At 38.7% G+C, this 14,798-nt stretch overlaps 1 protein-coding gene across 4 annotated transcripts in view; it reads left to right on the top strand.

The window, feature by feature from the left end:
* The window catches only part of NR6A1 (nuclear receptor subfamily 6 group A member 1), a 225,035-nt gene that overhangs the window by 179,289 nt on the left and 30,948 nt on the right, over window positions 1-14,798 (top strand). For all 4 annotated transcript variants that reach the window (XM_041725639.1, XM_041725637.1, XM_041725636.1 and 1 more), the window contains one exon: window positions 8,626-8,868. In XM_041725639.1, the coding sequence (XP_041581573.1) occupies window positions 8,626-8,868 (243 nt within the window). The remainder of the gene's footprint in view (window positions 1-8,625; window positions 8,869-14,798) is intronic.

The raw sequence follows: 14,798 nt of genomic DNA, 5'->3' as shown, positions 1-14,798 counted from the left end.
AGGCAGACACTTAACCAACTGAGCCACCCAGATGCTCCTAACCATAGCTTTAAAATGAATACTGATACATGGTAAAGTCTTGTTTTTCGTAAACATCTGTGCTGTTGGAGCACCTGGGTGGATCAGTGGTTGAACATCTGCCTTTGGCTCAGGTTGTGATCCCAGGGTTCTAGGATTAAGGCCCACACAGGCAAAAACACCCTAAGGGGGGGGAGCCTGCTTATCCCTCTGCCTATGTCTCTGCCTCTCCCTCTGTGTCTCTCATGAATAAATCTTAAAAAGAAATCTATGCTGTTTTTGTTCTTTTGCATTTTCCGCATGCATTTTACTTTTAGCTCAAGTTATACATGAACACGCAGGATTGGGATTTTACTTTATCTATTGATCTTTACAGTAATAACTTAGAATCTGTGAGTGAAAAAAAAAAAAAAAAAGAATCTGTGAGTGTAGTCTTCCTCTCCAGTTACTGAAATCTTCCTCAATTTGTCTTAGAAATCTTTTATATTAATTGTTTTACAGTTTCTCCATAGATATCGTATATGTATTTATTGGATTACATCCTAGCTAATTTATATTCCTTGATACTGTTGTAAGTGCCATCTTTTAAAAATTTCACCTTTGTGGATGGTATAGAAATATGTATGTTTTTTGTATATTTTTATTTCACTGTGCTGTCTAGAACTTCTAGTACTTCCACTGTAGAATGAAGGTGTTGACAATGGACCATCCTTGTCTTACTTCCAATTGCAAAAGATAAACTTTTTGTAAGCTTTCACCATTCAGTATAATATTTGGTATAGGTTTTTTAAATAACTTTTATTATGTTAAACAAGTTTTTTCTTATTCCTGGTTTGCTAAGAGTTGAACATTGATAATGTTGAAATCTACCAGACTTTTTTCCTTAAATTAAAGCACTACTTGCTTTTGTTTAAGATGGATTTTTTTTAAAACAAAATACTTTCCAAACTGTTTCATAAAGTTGCAAATTTTTATCAGGTTCTAATCTTACAGAAAACTTAACTTTCACAACAGTAGCGCAACTAACATTGATTGTGTGTTTACTATATATTAGGCATTATATTCAGTAGTATAGTGTGAAAGGCCTCAAATCCTGATGCAAGATTGTCTGCTTAGACTCCTGGCTCCATTGCTTATTAGCTAGGGGACTTTGGACATATTTCTTATTCTATGTGTGCCCCCTTTTTTTAATCTGCAAAATAGAGATAATAGTAGTATCTACTCCATAGAATTGTTAGGAAATAGTGAATTATATGTGATACATAAAGAACAGAACTTATTGCATAGTACCAGGCTCTATGTTAGCTATTATCATTGTAGACTTATCATTTATTCCCTAATAAATCCATGAAGTGAGTATTATGGTTATCTCTATTTTACAGTTGATAGACTTCTAGAATTGAGGCGTGTGCCCACAGTTACAGAGCTAGGAACTGGCATTGCTAGAACTCATACTCAGTGTGACTTAACTACCAATCCAATATATTTCAAACCTTTTACACTTTTACATTTTTCATTGATTTATTCAAGAAAATGAGCATCTTCTCTGTAGCAGTCATGGTTCCAGATGTTACTATTAACGTCTTTGATTGAGACTTAACCTACAATGTAACTTTGGTTAGGTGTAACTGGGGTCCTGCTACTTTTATAAAACAAGAATCTAAGTATTGTAAAATTCTGGTCAGATTGATGAACAGATTAGTTTATGACTGCCTTTGTTCTCATTTACTTACTGTTCTTGCTAAATGATAGAGATGAAAACATCTGTTTATTTGAGCAGACACTTGTTGATGGTGCTCTGAAGAGATGTTCAAGGGGCTCTCTATCTGATTCAGATTGTTATTGATTTTCTATGCCAGCCATATCAGCTGTTTTTATTCATCATTTTTATTATTTCATTTGAACTTGACATACCTACCTCTGAAAATTAATCTGTGTCCATAGAGACCCCAACTGAGCTCTGCATTTGCCCCTATCTATCTCAGCAGGAGTGTTAAAATTTGAAGAACTGAAATTTAATGTGATCCTGTTACCTGCACTAGAATAATTCCTGTTTTCTAAAAAAATATTTAAGATTATCCCTAAGGTATGGGAAACTAGCAAAGACAAGCATGTAATCTTTTTTCTAATATTGCTTACATATGGTTACATTTATTTATCATTAGTAACCAGCAAGCTCCTTTTAGAATGTTACTGGGGAACAAATTTGTGGGCATATCATGACTGTCTTACACATAGAGGGGTAGGACATAACCTGATAATGTATCTCTGGATACTTCTGTGTAACTCATCTTGTGATAGTCTTGCTAAATCTTAGTGAACTATATTGGCTGTTTTAGAAAGGAATGAGATTCTTCTCAGGGGAAACCCAAGTTGAAGAGAGGTTTCCAGCTTCAATTTTAAGACATGACTTTATATGCCAATTGTTTTTTCTTCCTGTCCCCTCCTCTGCCTTCATTTGTCTAACTGGTAGTCCTATGTCAGAACTCACCTCCTCAAGGAAGTTTGTCATTACCTTCCCTTGCCACCAGACTGACTGAATAATCCTCTGTGCTCATTTTTTGAAGTTTTTTTAGGTTAAAAAAAAGAAGGCAAGCAATAGTAATGTCCAGTAGTTAGAAGTTTACAAAGCTGCTTCATTCTAATACGTAAGGAATCCAGAGCTCCATGTCATTTATAGGCAATCTGTTAATTCCTTGATTCTTAAAACAGTTACTTGAAAAAGTACCATATTATCTGTGTTTTATAGACTAGAAATTGAGGTACCTCTGGAGAGGTTAAGAAACTTTCCAAGGTCATGCAGTTAGCAAATGACAGCATAGGTTTGAGCCCAAGTTCTTAGTCTCTGTGTTGTACTGCCTCTGTTCAAGATATCTGGAGAGCTAACAGTTGTCTATTTCCTTTCCATCCCTTAGTGGAGATTTGCCTTGCCATAAGCCCTGAGATCAACTCAACCACCCTATCCAAGCCCTGAGATCAACTCGACCTCCCCATCCAAGCGCATTCTATTGACTGCCAGGCTGATCTGTTGACCTAATCTCAGTCTTTAATCTCAAAGTTTAAAAGTTGTTGTTTTTTTTTTTTTTTTTTTAAAGATTCTATTTATTCATTCATGAGAGACAGAGGGAGAGGCAGAGACACAGGCAGAGGGAGAAGCAGGCTCCATGCTCGACGTGGGACTCGATCCCGGGACTCCAGGATTGCACTCTGGGCCAAAGGCAGGCGCTAAACCGCTGAGCCACCCAGGGATCCCCTAAAGTTTAAAATTCTTAACTGTCTTACTTTCCACTCTCCTCTTTTGTTTTACTCTTGGGGACAGGGGCAAGAGAAAGATTCCAATAGTTTTTGTTTCTTTTTTTTTTTTTTAATATTTTATTTATTTATTCATGAGAGACACACAGAGAGAGAGAGAGGCAGAGACACCACAGGCAGAGGGAGAAGCAGGCTCCATGCAGGGAGCCCGATGTGGGGCTCAATCCCAGGACTCCAGGATCATGCCCTAGGTCGGAGGCAGGTGCTAAACCGCCGAGCCACCCAGGGATCCCCTAGTTTTTGTTTCTAATGTTTGATTTTTTCCCCTTATTACATCAATTTTCAGAATAATGAGTTGGTGTCCTAGTAACCTCCATGGTAACTAATGAGATTTTTCTTTTTAACATTATTGTAAATGCATTGATTTTTATATTTGAAGTGTTTTAATCCATTGCTATTATTATTCTTTTTGATGCATAGGTTGCTCCAGTTTTAGGCCAGTGGGGGGCTTTTATGTTGCTTTTTATGTCCTTTTGACATGACCCCATTATTAGTCTTGGGTAACACACTACCACTCATCCTATATGTATATTCTGCCTCAGACCTGGAATCAAACATTTCTCTAAGGAGTCTGGGTACCTCTTTGTAGAAAATGGTATTTTCAAAGTTCACTATCTGAGTCTTTTTAGTACTGCTGATCAAGATAAACATTCAACTTCTCTGATAAATTAGGTTCTTCTCTCTCCTACTCTATTTTTTTTTAACCATCGCTATTTTTGCAGATAGCAAACTACCTTCAAATACCTATCATTTTTCAAACCCTCAGCTTTTCATCAACTCCTTTGTCTCTTATCTTACTGACTTCTGAGCACCACAGTTACTATTATCCATAGTCTCTAATGTGAAGTACTTATTTGCCTGATTTTTTCTTTCTCTTGTATTTTAGGTAGAATAATACAGATTAAGAACACAGAATTAGTAGATTGACAGTGCTGAATTAGGAATGGTTATGAACATTTCCTTTGTGTTAGCCTCATTAGTCAGAGAATGCTGTAGATATTATGAATCTGGAATTTGAGTTATGTGATAGTTGTTCATGATATTCTTATGAATAAGATAGAGAAATGCAAGCCAGACTAGAGTTTCCATTCTAGTTAAGAGACAAAGCTAATTGAGCATCTATTTCCAGAATGGTAATGGTTAAGCCAGATTGGAGAAGGGGCTAACAACTTGCCAGAAGGCCACATTCTGTTTAATATTGTTTTAAGGATGAAATTGAAAATAATCCCCATACTGACCATACATGGAGAAAAGAAGGAGGTAGGAGAAATAACTAGTTACTGGATGGTAAGACTGGAGCCCTAAAGATTTCAACAGACCAGAATGACATACAGAATTTATTATATATAAAGATAAAATTGATCCAGGATGAATATTACGTTCTACTCTTGAGTTCAACATTTACCTTCCCAAGAATGGAGTAAAGAAAGATGTGGTTGAGGCACCTCACTGGCTCAGTTGGTAAAGCTAGAGGGAATCCATGCCTCGGGCAAAGGTCTCCTTAAGGCAATTTCCAAGGCACTTTCTAACACTATAAGATTCCAGGTTTCTGTAATATGGAGATAATGATACCTTTCAGTTACTATGATGAATAAGTAAGGCCAGACATGTAAAAAACTTCTTGAATGTTGTCTGGGACACAATTAATACTCACTAAATGTTCTTTATGGTATCTATAAGAATTATCTATAAGAATAATCTTTGTCCTGGCCTGGTTCAAGTGAGATAATGAATATAAACATGCTTTAAATATCCTTCAGGTCCTCTACAAGAATAGGAGATACAGAAATCTATTATCTGACTTGTGACAGGGCACAGCTGAGGCATTTCACTTCAATTGGTTAATTTACAAAGAGCTTGACTCTTTAGCTTTTTTTTTTTTTTCCCCCAAGTAAGGAAGGGCCTGACGTACCTGCATATAGTTTAGATATATTTGCCTTGCTGTGGCCACAGAATGTAATCATGATTAGGTCCATAGACTTTGGAGGTTCCAGCCCAGCTCCCATACTTAACTACCTGGGTGACTTTTGGAAAGTGATATCACCTCATAAGCTTCAGTTTCCTCTTCTATAAAGTAAGAGTACCTAATATTTTATTATTCACCGCAGTAACATATGTTAAGTGCTTGACACAAAACCTGGTACCCAAGTGATCACTTAGCAGTGGCTTCTCCTGTTTTTATAATCTTTTCCTGCATATTTTGAGAGAAGTTTGTAAAATGCTTCTTTGAGGGGCTTCACGGTTGATTGGGAGAGGGCCTTTCTCCTGTACCTTTGAAAGATTTTCTTCTGAATTAGTTGCTGGTCTGTGGCTTAGACCAGTGCTCTTTATAGACACAGAACATGGCAGTAACAATAGCTATGAACAGAGAAGCAGTCATAGGATTCAAAGGGAATTTGACTAGTGCCCATCGGTGGAAATACGGACTCACCTTGTCTTTGATCTCATTGTGGCCTTTTAAGTGCTCGTGAAAAGAACAAGCAGTGTTATACAAAAGTAGAATCTACTAAGTAGATTCTTAATAATTCTGTATTTGATTGTTGTTCAGTGGGTCCTTTGCTCTGGATCCAGATGCTGCACAGAATGCCATATGAATGCTTTCTGAAGAGGTTACTGAACTCCAGTTCTGATATTGGCAGAGTAGGGTCAGTCACTTCCTAAATGGACAAGTTCCTTAACTTTTTCTGAGATCTTCATTTTCTCAATTACAAAATAGTAATAGCAATTGTATTATATCCACCTACGGGATTATAAGAATTTTGTGACACAGCACAAAGCATAATACTTAGTTGTGGTTGGTACTTAGTAAAATCATATCTCTGAAGAAAGGGAGAAAAGGTTGGTATGGTTCTTCCAGATATTGATTAATGATAACTATTTTTAAATCTATTCTAGTAGACTTCTGGTTTGTATTTTAATGTGTGTGTCTATATATGATATGAATCCTATATATGGTAGAATGTGAGGTGTGTGTTTTTTAATTCTCTACTGTAACTTTGCTCTAATGTTTACCTTGAGCTTCCTTTGCATTTTTATTTATTTATTTTTCCTTTGCATTTTTAAACAGAAAAGAAGAAGAAAAAGAATGGTTATTACACCAGGGCCATTGTTATATTTTAACCAAGTTTCTTTTAGTTGCAAATAACAGAAACATTTAAGTTAGCTGGGGGTGAGTGGGTAGAGTATTACAAGACATGGGAATGTCAATTTGTCGCAATATGTCAATTTGCCCATAGTTAAGTTCATCCAAGCCTTAGAAAGGCTTGGAACGGTCTGTAACTAGGAAATATAGAGTCCTCAAGAGCCTAGGCAATTCCTCTTTCCGTATCTGTCTTTCTCTATTTCCCTAACTGTATGGTCTCCTGGACCTGCTTCTCTCTGTATATCTGCTATTTGCTGTGTGACTTTGGAGCCTTAATATATATGTCTGTTTCCCTGTATGAAAAAAAAACATTGTGTAATTGTTCCCTGTACTGCTGCTAAAAATTACCACACATTTGTTTTCTCACAGTTCTGGAACCAGAAGTTTAAAAGTTAGTATTGCTAGGTGAAAATAAAGGTGGGCAGAGCCATACTTCCTCCAGACGCTCTAGGGGAATTCACTCCTTGTCTCATCCAGCTTGTAATGGAAGCCATTCCTTGGCTGTGACTACCTACTTCCTGTTTCCACATTGCCTTCTCCTCGTACATATGTGTATGTGTGCATGTGTGTGTGTGTTCTCCTCTTCTATTTATGTCAAATCTCCCTCTGTCTTTCTCTTATAAAGACCTGTGTGATGCAAATAGGGCCCACCTTTATAATCGAGAATAATATTTTAACTCAGGATCCTTAATTTGATCACATCTGCAAAGACCCCTTTCCCTTACAAGATAACATTTATGGTTTTTAGGGATTAGGACCTGTTATATTTGGGTGGCCATTATCCAGCCTGGTACAAATAGGGGTAAGACATCTCAAAGTTGGCATATGATAAAGGTTGCCTAAATGCTAGCCTCTTTCCTTCTCTACATCTCTTCTACATAAACTGCCATGCCTCTCCTATACCATTTCTTTCAACTGCTTTTCCTTTCAGGAGTATTATTACATTAAGCATGGATCTCTTTGAGAAAATAAAGATAATGACAATAATAGCTGTCATTTATTAAATATCCATTGTAGCCCAAGCATTGTGCCAAGTACTTTATTTATATATGTAGGTACCATTATAATCCCCATTTTATAGATGAGAGAAGCTGGATTCAGAGAGGTGAAGTAACTTAATTTTACCAAATTCAGTCAGTTGGTAAGCGTCAGAACTGGGGTATGAATAAGGATCTCTCTCAAACTCTTAGGACTGTGTTCTTAATCATTTTATCTTGCCTATTACTCAGGAGTATGGTTCATATTGCTGGTTTCTTGCCTTGGCTTCTGATCAAAAACTTTTCCTTCAGAGGTTTCTTGGCACCTGTTAGCAAGATCTGACATCACAGTTCACCAGGGCACTTTTTTGTCATATATCTGTTCTTTGGCAATTGTTTGATCCTGAGTAAATGAAATTTGAGACAAGAGGAAGTTAGCTATATTCCAGCCTGAATTTCCTCTTTGACTAACTTTGTTGTGAGGCGGTAAGTTGCTTAACTCTGTGGATCATGATGATTGATTTCTGAGCACCCAGTACTGGACATAGGGCCTGGACACAGACAGAGTAGATATTCTGCTAGAATGTAAGCTTCACCAGGGACTTTTATTCAGCGCTATATCCATACCTTACAACAATGCCTAGAATACAATAGTTGCCCAATATCAATTTGTTAAATGGATGGAAGACTGGTTGGCTGGCTGGGCCTAGTTAAAACTTCTTCAATGGTTAATAATTATAACTTTCATTTATTGGGTGTATGCCATTTGCTGGGCACTTACATAACTTATCAGTAACCCTTATCCACCTTTCTGCAGGGTACAACTAAGTGATAGGCTCTGGCTGAGGAAGGTGAGGGAAAGGGAGGAGTTGAGGATATCTCCCCAGTTTCTGACCTGGATACTGGTCCAAGTGATGATGAAACCCCAAGAGAGGAGCATGAGTTATTTTTTTAGATAGGCTGTGTTTGTGATATCTGCAGGTAGATGCAAGGGTCTGTTCCTAGGACAAAGGCTCTAAAAATGCCCCATTTGTTAATTAGCTGGGAAAGGTGATGTTCTTGATCTTTCCAGGACAAAGTTGCTTTTTTTTTTTTTTTTTTTTTTTTAAGTTGCTTATTTTAGAACTGCAGGCTTAAAGCCATTATTTCCATGTGTTCTAATTTGAATATGTTCAGTTTCTGTTCCAGATGATCGGGCTGAACAACGAACCTGTCTCATTTGTGGGGACCGTGCCACAGGCTTGCACTATGGAATCATCTCCTGTGAGGGCTGCAAGGGGTTTTTCAAGCGGAGCATTTGCAACAAGCGGGTATATCGGTGCAGTCGTGACAAGAACTGTGTCATGTCTCGGAAGCAGAGGAACAGGTGCCAGTACTGCCGCCTGCTCAAATGCCTCCAGATGGGGATGAATCGGAAGGGTAAGTGGTGCTTGTGGCTGTACTACCCATCCTTCATCCATCACTTTACCTTTAGGGTTAGCTATTAAGCCTTGGAATTTTTTATTTCCCAAGCCTCCCTATGCCTGGTCTTATACTGTGTACTCATAACCCAAAACCAAATTTTGGCACAGTTCCTTGCCTACAAGGAATTCCCAGACTAGGTGGGAAGAAAGACTAGTGAGATGTTATGGATTCTTTGAGGATGAATTCATGGAGTGGCAAGACACCAATGAATAATCAAGTTCTAACTCAAATTAATATACTCTACTAGTTCTTCTTTCAAAGCATGATGACAGAACGTAGGACTTTTAGGTGAAAGAAACAGAAAAGCAGTATGTTACTCGAATGTGATATCATTTTGTTTGCTAGAATCAAGGCATACTCAGAGGCTAGACATGTCTAGAAATCTGCATCCACTTTGGTGAAGAATTTGGAGTTTATTGGGAAGCTTTCCGAGAGCCATTAGTGTGAGATTATGTAAATAAACCAGTTTTCTAGGAGGATTTATCCAGGGCAAGCTTTGAAGAATGGATTGGTATGGGGAAAGCAGAGAGGCCACCTAGAAAGTATTTAGAAGAGTCTGAAGAAAGGAGTGAAGAATCTGACAGAGGGGTAGGAAAAGTAATGGCACAGATTGGGAGATGGGGAGAAGATTACCTGATAGGAGTTGATAACATACTGGATATTGGGCAGCACCAGAAATTGAAGTTGCAGATTTGGATTAATAGTAACAGCCCTACCAGGAAAAAAGTAATCAGGCTAAAAAGCACGGTGGGACAAAATGTTGGCCTTGGCAGTACCATTGTTTGAGGTATCTAAGACACATTCAGTGGTTCACCAAGGAATTTGGATGTGTAGGATTGGAGCTGAAGTGAAAAGTCCTGCCTTCAAATAGAAGTTTGTGGAACTTCTCGCCATCAGGTATTAAAATTTTGTTAGTGTATAGAAATCATCAAAGAGAACTTGGATACAGAAGAGGAGAGGGCCAATGTGAGAAACTCAAGAGTATTCTCATGAAGGGTGGAAAGTAGTACAGTACATAGAGTTCAGTAGAAAGAATGGAGGCAGAGGTTGGTGACAGACTAGCTCTGTGACCTTGGGCAGTTTGCTTTATGTCTCTAATGCTCAATTATCTTACCTTTAAAAAAAAGTATGATAGGGCAGCCCTGGTGGTGCAGTGGTTTGGCGCCACCTGCAGCCCCGGGGTGTGATCCTGGAGACCTGGGATCGAGTCCCATGTCAGGCTCCCTGCATGGAGCTGGCTTCTCCCTCTGCCTGTGTCTCTCTGCCTCTCTCTCTGTGTGTCTCTCATGAATAAATAAATAAAATCTTAAAAAAAAAAAAAAGTATTATAATACTTAACTTTTCAGAGTTGTCTAAAAGATTAAATAGGACAATGTATATATAAAATACTACTCAGCAAGGTACTAGGGGTTCATAATAGCAGTGTATAGGCATAGGAGTTAGATTTAGTGAACTGTTCAAATTGATTTTGTCTGGCGCAGCCCAGGTGGCTAAGTGGTTTAGCGCTGCCGCCTTCAGCCCAGGGCCTGATCCTGGAGACCCTGGATTGAGTCCCAAATCAGGCTCCCTGCATGGAGCTTCCTTTTTCCTCTGCCTGTGTCTCTGACTCTCTCTCTGTGACTCTCATGAATAAATAAGTAAAATCTTAAAAAAAATTATTTTGTCATATTAATAAATGCCGACAACCAGATATCCTTTTTTTATATATATATTTTTTCTTTATTTATTTATGATAGAGAGAGAGAGAGAGAGAGGCAAAGACACAGGCAGAGGGAGAAGGAGGCTCCATGCACCGGGAGCCTGACGTGGGATTCGATCCCGGGTCTCCAGGATCGCGCCCTGGGCCAAAGGCAGGCGCCAAACTGCTGCGCCACCCAGGGATCCCCCAGATATACTTCAACTGGTTTTTTATTATATGTGGGATGAGAAAAATCTCTTGAAAATCTGCCCATTTTGAAGAAAAATAAAGTTATAAAAGGACATTTAAATAAATTTAGGTCATTTATAATTTATTTATAATACTAATATTTTTTGATTACTGTGTATATCAGAAACTTATATACTTTCTGTGCATTATCTCACTGAATATGCACAAATCTATAATTAAATATTATCCTCAGTTTAGGGGTGCCTGGCTGGCTCAGTTGGTAGAGTGTACAACTCTTGATCTTGGGGTCATGAGTTCAAGCCTCACATTTGGTATAGAGATAACTTAAAAAAAATCTGTCTTTTTTATAAAGATTATTTATTTATTTGACAGAGAGAAAGAGCACACAGGCAGGGGGAGCAGCAGGCAGAGGGAGAGGGAGGAGGAGGTTCCCCGCAGAGCAGGGAGCCTAATGTGGAGCTCCATCCCAGGATCCCATCCTTCATGACCCAAACCGAAGGCCGACATTTAACTGACTGACCCACCCAGGCACCCCCCCAAAATAAAATCTTTAAAAAATATATATTACCCTCAGTTTATAGGTGTAGCTTGGGGAGGTAAAATGACTTACCAGTAGATAGATTAGTGGTGATTATGTTGATAATAATTATGAAGTTTTTGTTAATCACAGAGAGATTGTACCTAACCGCATGGACAACATGCTGCTTCACATGTCTACTGTATGGCATAGCTACTTGCATGTTGGAATGCCCGGTGTTAACTGGATGATAAATCCCTATAGTAGGGCATTTAAAACCTTGCCATCTTTGTCCTCTATGTTTCTAATCTCATCTTCCGTGTAAAACTTACATACTGTACCTCAAACTTGCTTTGCATTATCCTGCCTGTGCTTGGGTTTTCTCAGCCTAGAAATCCTCCCTCTTCCCCACTGTTCCTTCTTATAGAAATCTTTCCTAGCCACCAACACCAAACAGGTAATGCCTTGAAGAGAGAGTCTGTGGCAACCTACCTACTTTCATCTGATTTGGTCTTGGTTTTGTTCTCTCATCTCCCTTTGTGTCTTACTGTTTTATCAAAGCCTATTTGCGGGTTGCCTTCTTGACAGCTCTCTCTGATGATTCATCTCACTTACTCAGTTGGAGCATGAGATTCTGGGGCTTCTAACCAAACTCTCCCACTTCAGGGAAGAAGAAGCTTAGCCTCCTAACTCCTGTAACCATAGCCAGGAGAAGATGACACTTGGAGTGTGGGGGGTGGGAACTGCCTCTATGTACCTTTTTATTCTTTACAGGATGGCTTATTTGCCTTGTGAAGGCTGCCTTTCAGAGAGAAACCCTGCCACCTCCTGGTTGGTGCTGAGAAAGCAGAATTAAAATTACAATTGCCATTGGAATATTTTTGGATTGATGGAACTGTTCATAGGGAACTGTGGTGTTGTTCGACATATAATTTTATGCATTTTTCAAAACCTACAGAAATATACACCGCTAAAGAAGTGAATTTTAGGGACACCTGGGTGGCTCAGCGGTTGAGCATCTGCCTTTGGCCCAAGGCGTGATCCTAGGATGCTGGATCAAGTCTCACATCAGGCTCCTTGTGGGGTGCCTGCTTCTCCCTCTGCCTGTGTCTCTAAATCTCTCTCTCTCTCTCTCTCTCTCATATGAATAAATAAATAAAATCATTTTTAAAAAGTGAATTTTACTGTATATAAGTTTGTTTAAAAACAACAAGTATATTATGGAAAAGACAGAATGTAGACTGTGATAAATGAATATGATATTACAAATAAATCACATAGCCACACTGAAGGAAATGGGAAGAAAAGAGCTGACCTTGGGAAATAGTGTTTTGAGTATATACTGTATACTATAGGGCTGAAGACAAAAAGAACTGTATACAAACAAAGCTCTCTAGTTTGTAAATTTATTTCTCTCAAGGTTATGGGTTGGGAATTCTGACACTATATATATCCCAGGGTTGAACCAACAAATGAATACATTGTTGATAATGGAAGTCAGGTTTCTCACACCAGAGAAAGAAGTTATAAATCAGGAAGGGGGAAGGATAGACCGAAACTTCTGGTGCTAGATTGGAAGTATCAATATGAACTCATATTTAGAAAAAAAAAATTGGAAAAACCAGATCTTGGTTTCCAAATATCAAAAGGAATCAGGCCTCTTTGGAGAAATGGTTGATTCTAGGGTTGGGGCAGGAAAAATACAAGATGAGCCTGGAGCATCTTGTGGTACCAGAAAGTTAGAATATGCTTTTTTTTTTTTAAAGGAGAGGGCAGGAAGGTAGCATTACCAAAAGATCATAGAAGCCAACCTGAAAGCACTTCTAGTAGCCAAAGTTGGAAAAACTTGAGTAACAATATAACTATGTATTAGTTGAAAAAGCGAAGAGTAAAATATCCATGAATTCATACTGATAGAACTAACTGAATAAATAGAGGGTAACAGTTCTTTTTTATAGAATGCTATAAACATGAGGGAAATAGAAAATCACCATTAAAATACAATAGTAACAATTGCTATAGATAGGATCTACTTATGGATGCTAAAGTAAGAGAGTACAGTTTTATTTTTAGTTTTTTAAGATTTTATTTATTTATTTATTCATGAGAGAGAGGCAGAGACACAGGCAGAGGGAGAGGCAGGCTCCATGCAGGGAACCTGACTTGGGACTCGATCCTGGGCCTCCAGGATCATACCCTGGGCTGCAGGCGGCGCTAAATCGCTACGCCACCAGGGCTGCCCCACCAGTGGATTTTGAGCAGAACTTTGATGTAGTTAGCTTCATATCTTACCTTTCTGTTTCTGGGTTTGGTTCAGCTGCCCAAGCCTAAGTGAGCAATGATGGTACATGAATTCCAGAGTAGAAAAAGTATTTGTACTTCTTTTAAGCAGATAGAAGAATTGTGGCTGTTGCCACTCAGGCTTGGATAAGAGGTACAGCAAAACCATTCCTGTAATCTTATACCCAGAAGATTTTGGTTTTTCTTTTTGTTTTTTTATAAATCAATTTATCACAAGAAAGATTCTCAGCCCTGTTGAGAACTTGCTCTTAGCTCAGTTTAGTATCAAGAAACAAGCACAGCTTTAGAATCAGAAGACCTGGGCACCTGGGTGGCTCATGTTAGAGCATCTGCTTTCACCTAGGTCGTGATCTCAGGATCCTGGGATCAAGTCCCACATCAGGCTTCCTGCAGGGAGCTTGCTTCTCCCTCTGCCTCTGTCTCTGCTTCTCTCTCTGTTTCTCATGAATAAATAAAATCTTAAAAAAAAAAAAAATCAGAAGACCTAAACTGAAATTCTCCACTCTGTCAGTCCCTGGGTATCCTTGAACAAGTCCCTTTACGTCTCTTCAGGTTTTTACCATCTCTAAACTACGTAGGATAATAATAATGTACATCTTCCAAAGGTCAGATGTGATACCATATATGTGGGTATGTCATAAGCTTTAAAATATGATCCAGGTTTTTGTTTTAACAGAGGTACTGTGACACATTGTATTATTTCCCATACTAAAGGCAGTTTCATGTCATCTTGACAAATTTTACCATCTTTGACCAAACCAGTACTATTGTTTATATTCTTCAAATAAAATTTTTTAAAGGGATCCCTGGGTGGCGCAGCGGTTTGGCACCTGCCTTTGGCCCAGGGCGCGATCCTGGAGACCCGGGATCGAGTCCCACATCGGGCTCCCGGTGCATGGGGCCTGCTTCTCCCTCTGCCTGTATCTCTGCCTCTCTCTCTCTCTCTCTATGACTATAATACATAAATAAAAATTTAAAAAAAATTTTTTTTTAAAAAATCAGGGCACCTAGGTGGCTCAGTGGTTGAGTATCTGCCTTTGGCTCAGGGCATGATTCCAGGATCCAGGATCAAGTACCACATTGGGCTCCCTGCAAGGAGCCTGCTTCTCCCTCTGCCTGTGTCTCTGCCTCTCTCTCGCTCTCTCTCTTTGTGTGCATCTCATGAATAAATAAATAAAT

This window comes from Vulpes lagopus, chromosome 12 (genome assembly GCF_018345385.1).
Source record: "Vulpes lagopus strain Blue_001 chromosome 12, ASM1834538v1, whole genome shotgun sequence".
NCBI classification, from domain to species: Eukaryota; Metazoa; Chordata; class Mammalia; order Carnivora; family Canidae; genus Vulpes; species Vulpes lagopus.
This window is presented reverse-complemented; position numbering and strand designations above follow the sequence as displayed.